Raw genomic sequence first — 7,094 nt, forward strand, 5'->3', positions numbered from 1 at the left:
GGACATTTGGAATAAACGGATCCGAGTCGCAGCCAGGGTCTCACCGGGAGGCCTGAGGCTGCGGAAGCAGTTAAACTGCCGGCGGGGCGGGAGCTGTGGCGGCCTCCCTTCCCCACCCCCAGCCCGGCTCCACGGCTTTGGGTTCTGCAGCTGCCACTGTCTGGGTGGCGGTTGGCCTAGGCCTTAGGGTGATTAATATTCAATTAATCGGGTGCACGAATCCCGGTCACAGTTTGCCCTTTCTCTACCCCGCCCTGGGGTGGGCTGGAGGCTGATTTAGTAGCTATTCCACGAGCGGGATCCTCCTTGGCTGCAGCCCCACGCGGAAAGGGCATTTTCTGGGTACCCTTGCCGCCCTCCCGGAGTCCTGGGCTCCTCCAGCCCCGGTTCTCCTTGGCCGCTTCGCCACCGGCTTCGCCCTCCTCCCCCTCTGCCCGGCGCTCTCCGCCTAAACCGGGCGTCAGCCGCCCTACCCCACCCCTTTCTCTCTTTGGCACGTCTCCCCCCACAGTCCCTTTCCAAACGTTCTCTTCATTCCGTCCCCAGTGCTCCGATTGTCGGTTCATTGGCCCTCCTGGAGCCCGGAGGGTGCGGCTTCCCCACCCCTGCGTCCACCGCGCGTCCGGACAGGGGCAGGCGGGACTTGGCCAATGGCGTCGGGGGGCAGGGCAGGGGCGGAGCCGGCCGGCGGGGGACCGGGGTGCGGGGCGGGGAGCGCGGGGAATGGCTGCGCCGCGGGAGCTGTGTGACGCCTGGCGGGCGCGCGCACCTCGACGGAGGGGGATGGGGGCGGGGAGGAGGCCATAAAACGAGAGGCGGGGCGCGCGCCGCGGCAGAAGGAGCGAAGCTCTGGCCCGGCGTGGAGCGGGCGCACTACGGGGACGCTGGGCCGGGCACCGGGCTGTGTGGAGAAGTGAGCGCGCTCGTCTGACACCCGTGCCCGCCACCCCGAGCCACCATCGGCGAGTTCCCAAGGCCCGCCCGAGGCCTCCGTCCTCTGCCCTCAGCCCCGCAGCGGCGACGTCTTGCACTCGGCGAGCTCGCCGCTCCCGACCCTCCCGCGCCCCCGCCCTGTCGCGCTGCTCCCCGCCCAGCCGCGGGTCTGTGGTCCAAGCCGCCCCGAAGCAGCCCGTAAGTATCTCGGGGCGCCGGGCGGGGTTGGCAAGGAGACAGGAGCCCCGGGCCCAGGCGGCGGAGGAGGGGCTGCAGCGGCGTCGAGCTCCGGGCCCTCGGGAGCTCGGGGACGGCGGGGTCGCGGCCCTGGGCGCCGAGGGGGCAGCGCCGGGACCCGAGGGGAGCGGCTCCGAGGGGCCACCGACGCGTCGGGCTCGGCTCGGGCAGTTGACCGGGGACGGGCGGCCCGGGGCGTGCTGACGGGAATCGGGGGGTTGGGGCGCCCAGGGGAGCGACGAGCTCGCGGTGGAACGCTGGGGTTCGAGGGGCCGGTGGCCGCGAGGCTGAAAATGGTGCCGGGGAACCGGTGCTCCCCCAGGCTCTGACCGGGTCCCAGGAGCCCGGGGCGGGTGCCGGGGGGCGGGGAGCGGCGGGTCGGGTTACGGCGGGGGAGGGGAGCGGCTGACCCGGCGCCCCGACCTGCTCGGTGCTGGGTGCCCAGCCGGGAGAGGTTGCTCTTCCATTTCCCGGGCCTTCCTCCTCCTCCTCCTAGGAGGCTCGTACTCTCTTCCTCCTCCACCTCCACCTCCTCTTGCTGTTGCTGCTGCTGTAGCGCTTGGGCTCCGAGGGCTGTGAGCAGAAATCTAATGAGATCTAACTGGCTGTTTATGTAATTCTTCACACTCCTGCCTGTCTTAAGGCGTTGCTTTGTAACTACCTTCCACCGAGCCTGAATTTTGCTTGGCTGCACCTTCAAGCAATTGGGCTTAATCAGCTGCCTCTGCCGGCACTCAGGCTTTTGACTTGGAAAGTGTTTTTAGTTTGGGGGCAGCCAGGGATTCTTTTTCCCTTTGTTACCACGAATATGGAAAATAGAACAGACGAATTAAAACCAACTTGATTTTTAAACGTCCTTTTAAATCAACTTCAGTGTGCAAATAGATCCCTTTCGCAAATATCTTCTGTTTGCCCTTGATCTTTTCTTATCCCCACCCAGTGCTGATCCAGCAAACGTTTAAAGGTCGACCTTACCATACTTGCTTCTCCGGCTGTTACCGTGGGAGGGAGGGAGGGAGGGAGGACGGACGGAGGTTTTTAAAAATCAGACTAAAACTCAGAAACCCTGGCCTTTAAACAGAATAATCAATAGTTTTAATTTGTGTCGTTGCTTTTGTTATACTTGCTACCTAATAGGAATTTTCAGATTTAGAAAAATACACATTGAAAACAAAAGACCCAGAGAAGCTGGATTTTGTTATATTGTGTGCTCTTTATATACTTAAGGCCGAAACTATATAGAATAATTTGGTTCATAATTATTCACTAGGATGAAATTCATTTAGTACTCAGTGTCTTTAATTTTAGCATCATGTACTATGGAAATTAAAATGATTTTCCTAACTTACCAGATTTTTAAATGTCAATGACAGAGCAGATTTAAATAGTATATGTCCAAAGTAAACTAAAACGTGGATTCACTTCTAAGTTGGTGAATAACAATAAAAATTACTACCTAAAAGTGGCATCTATATATATGGGGATGGGGGGAGGATGCTGAGTACAATAAATATTCTTGTGAGAATTGAGGGGAGAAGAATACATGTTCTAGTGATATTTCTTCTTAGAACTCTATTCAGAAACAGGCTTTTAAAAACATTATTTCATCTGTAAATCTACATTTTCCTGTGTGATTTTAAACTTTAATCAACAATTTTCTATTTTATATTTTGTACTATTTACAGTTTTCAGGCTTTCTGTCCTAGTAGACATTTTCTTCTTCTTTTTATCCTTAGCAAACTAACACTGGATATTAGACATTTTTTAAGGTGAAATTACTTTGTGGGGGGAAAGGTCGTGGGACTTATATTACCTTTATCTTATTTGGATATGTTTGCTTTTGTTTTGTTTTAAGGAACAAGATCACTCAAGGTGAAGGATAATCTACTAATACCAGCACTTTGAATGAAAATTTGTTTCTCTGCCACAAACTGAATTTTTTTTTTTTTTTTTTTTGGTGGGGGAGTTGAAACCTAATTTTGTGGCGTAGCAGCTATGCAGCTTGAAATCCAAGTAGCACTAAATTTTATTATTTCATATTTGTACAATAAGCTTCCCAGGAGACGTGTCAACATTTTTGGTGAAGAACTTGAAAGACTTCTTAAGAAGAAATATGAAGGGCACTGGTATCCTGAAAAGCCATACAAAGGATCGGGGTTTAGATGTATACACATAGGGGAGAAAGTGGACCCAGTGATTGAACAAGCATCCAAAGAGAGTGGTTTGGACATTGATGATGTTCGTGGCAATCTGCCACAGGATCTTAGTGTTTGGATCGACCCATTTGAGGTTTCTTACCAAATTGGTGAAAAGGGACCAGTGAAGGTGCTTTACGTGGATGATAATAATGAAAATGGATGTGAGTTGGATAAGGAGATCAAAAACAGCTTTAACCCAGAGGCCCAGGTTTTCATGCCCATAAGTGACCCAGCCTCATCAGTGTCCAGCTCTCCATCGCCTCCTTTTGGTCACTCTGCTGCTGTAAGCCCTACCTTCATGCCCCGGTCCACTCAGCCTTTAACCTTTACCACTGCCACTTTTGCTGCCACCAAGTTCGGCTCTACCAAAATGAAGAATAGCGGCCGTAGCAACAAGGTTGCACGTACTTCTCCTATCAACCTCGGCTTGAATGTGAATGACCTCTTGAAGCAGAAAGCCATCTCTTCCTCAATGCACTCTCTGTATGGGCTTGGCTTGGGCAGCCAGCAGCAGCCACAGCAACAGCAGCAGCCAGCCCAGCCGCCACCGCCACCGCCACCACCACAGCAGCAACAACAGCAGAAAACCTCTGCTCTTTCTCCTAATGCCAAGGAATTTATTTTTCCTAATATGCAGGGTCAAGGTAGTAGTACCAATGGAATGTTCCCAGGTGACAGCCCCCTTAACCTCAGTCCTCTCCAGTACAGTAATGCCTTTGATGTGTTTGCGGCCTATGGAGGCCTCAATGAGAAGTCTTTTGTAGATGGCTTGAATTTTAGCTTAAATAACATGCAGTATTCTAACCAGCAATTCCAGCCTGTTATGGCTAACTGAAAAAAAGAAAATGTATCGTACAAGTTAAAATGCACGGGCCCAAGGGGGATTTTGGTTTTTTTTTTTACCTCCTTGAGAATTTTTTTTTTTAAGCTTATAGTAAGGATACATTCAAGCTTGGTTAAAAAATAATAATAATAAAACATGCATCATTTTTCATTTGCCAACCAAGCACAAAGTTATTTTATACTGACTGTATATTTTAAAGTATACTTTCAGATATGGCCTCTTACAGTATTTAAGATATAGCAAGGACATGGCTGATTTTTTTTTTATAAAAATTGGCACTAATAAGTGGGTTTATTGGTCTTTTCTAATTGTATAATTTAATTTAGTACAAAGTTTGTAAAATATCAGAGGATATATATATATTGTTTCTACGACATGGTATTGCATTTATATCTTTTTACTACAGTGATCTGTGACAGCAGCAGCTTCATGTTGTATTTTTTTTACTGAAATTGTACAATATCCATCTTAAAGACATCAACTATTCTAAAAATTGTGTACAGGATATTCCTTTAGTGGTGGAATTAAAATGTACGAATATTTGCTTTTTTCAAAAAAATGTATTTTCTGTTAAAAGTTTAAAGATTTTTGCTATATATTATGGAAGAAAAATGTAATCGTAAATATTAATTTTGTACCTATATTGTGCAATACTTGAAAAAAAGGTATAAAAAAGTATTTTGAGTCAGTGTCTTACATGTTAAGAGGGACTGAAATAGTTTATATTAAGTTTGTATTAAAATTCTTTAAAATTAAAAACGCCTATTGTGGTCTTTGTTTTTAAGTGTTTTCTAAAGATCGACCTCTGGAGTTATTCCATTGTAAATGCTAATGATGGAAAAAGGCCTGACTCATGGAGTCAGGAAGGAATAATGGAAAGCAGTTGCTCTACTAATGCACCAGATCGTGGTTTGCCACATAAAAAATGCTATCAAAACTATAGCCTGACCAGTGCTTGGGACAACTTTATTTTTTTTTAACAGCCCTCTTCAGTCCACATTTGTCTACCCCATGATAGAGATGGTATGGTAAGGTTAGCTATACAGCAAGTTTCAAAATGTCATGCTGACATGGGGGAGTCAGGTGATAAGATGAAATTTCTTCGTGTAATCTGAGATGATTTGTTTGAAATTTATATGGAGAGAGCATTGGAACAGTTTTCTGTTTTTGCTCGGACAAAGTGGCTGACTGAACTTTAAAAAGAAAAATTTACATCAGTTTACTAATCTTTAAAGTTTAGCCATTGCATGTAGCTAGAGAACTTAAGGTCAAAATCTATTCACAGTTGGACAGATTGTTAGATGTTAGGATTTTCATTTTCCCAGCAAAAACGCTTATGTATTTAATTTTTTGTGAGTGGGTATCCAGCCTGCTGGTTTGAAGGATTTAGAGAGATTGACATTGTATCAAATTGGAGAGACTTGGTAAGGATGGAATTTTTTAAAACTGAAGAGTTGGAAGACCACTAAAGTTAAATGAGTCATTTCACTAAATGTCAATCGATACAGTATTGACATAGTATTGGTGAGAAAAGTTAAAAATGTCCATTGATACAGTGTTGACACAGTGTTGGTGAGAAAGCTGTCTTAAAAAACTTTATATGTACTTTTATAGTAAGAAACCAGCACTGCCTGGGTTACCAGTGGAATAAATTTGGTCTCATGAGCTTTTTGGACACCAGTCTACAAAAGCCTTTTGTCATTTACCCATGCAGTGTAGAGCAATAAAAGGTTTTAAGGAAACAAGCACTGGAAATAACAGAGCTAAGCTGTTTGTCAGCACCATGGTGAGGCTTTTGTTCTTTAGTGGACAGAATGAGGCTATGAAGAAGTATTGGAATACTGGGTGCAAGCAGCAGAGATCTGGTCTGCCAACACCACTTACATGCTTTTGTGATCACGAAGTTTGAATAGCTGTAAGAACAATCAGGGTAATGGCTTTAAGCACTAGTTTCTGCTACAGACTTTGATAAAGTTACAGACTTGGGAGAAAACTCTGCTTATAAATGAAGAAAGGCTCAAGTATAATGTGCTTTTTCTGAAAATCATAAGGCAGCTGGACAGTACATAAACAATAGAATTTTTTTTTTTTTTTTTTTTTTTTTTTTTTTTTTTTGCGATGGAGTCTTGCTCTGTCACCCAGGCTGGAGTGCAGTGGCACCATCTCGGCTCACTGCAACCTCCGCCTCCCGGGTTCAAGTGATTCTCCTGCTTCAGCCTCCCGAGTAGCTGAGACTACAGGTGCCTGCCACCACGCCGGCTAATTTTTGTATTTTTAGTAGAGACAGGGTTTCACCATGTTGACCAGGCTGGTCTCGAACTCCTGACCTCAAGTGATCCCCTGCCTCAGCCTCCCAAAGTGCTGGGATTACAGGCGTGAGCCAATGCATCTGGCGAGGACTTCATAATTTTTTAAAAAATGAACAAGGGCCCTGTTTTCATGCCCTTTTTGTTCATTAGGAATGGGAATTTTTTAAAAGGTGCTTTTGTCTAGCACATCTGAGAAAAGCTTACATCTTAGTTCCAAGTCATTTTCTCCCCATGGTGCTATCATGCTTTTGACTGTCTGTGTGGAGACTGTTTCGGTTGACAATTTGATGAATTCATTATTTTCATAGGCCTTTCCCATTTTTTTGACTCCTATAACTACAGATACTGTAGCAGCCTCTGAGTACTCTCAGTGTCCAAAATGTTGCCTTACAGATTTCATAGCTCATGGATGAGTAAGGAATATTATACCAAAAAAATGGCTTTCTAAGTTTAGTGTATTCCTTCTCTGCCCTGCCTTGTCTTTTCTGAAATCAGGTACATTGTGAAATCTCCTTTTTGCCTATAATAGATGGCAAATGTAAATATAGGCCTTCTTCAAAATGCCTCCTTAAA

At 46.0% G+C, this 7,094-nt stretch overlaps 1 protein-coding gene across 1 annotated transcript; it reads left to right on the forward strand.

The window, feature by feature from the left end:
• Positions 1-834: 834 nt before the first annotated feature.
• On the forward strand, positions 835-4,971 carry TOB1 (transducer of ERBB2, 1). The gene is made up of 2 exons (XM_005583732.4): positions 835-1,131; positions 3,026-4,971. The coding sequence occupies exon 2, from the start codon at positions 3,166-3,168 to the stop codon at positions 4,201-4,203; it is 1,038 nt and encodes a 345-aa protein (XP_005583789.1). The 5' UTR covers positions 835-1,131; positions 3,026-3,165; the 3' UTR covers positions 4,204-4,971.
• Positions 4,972-7,094: the final 2,123 nt, after the last annotated feature.

Source organism: Macaca fascicularis, chromosome 16, assembly GCF_037993035.2.
Source record: "Macaca fascicularis isolate 582-1 chromosome 16, T2T-MFA8v1.1".
NCBI lineage: Eukaryota > Metazoa > Chordata > Mammalia > Primates > Cercopithecidae > Macaca > Macaca fascicularis.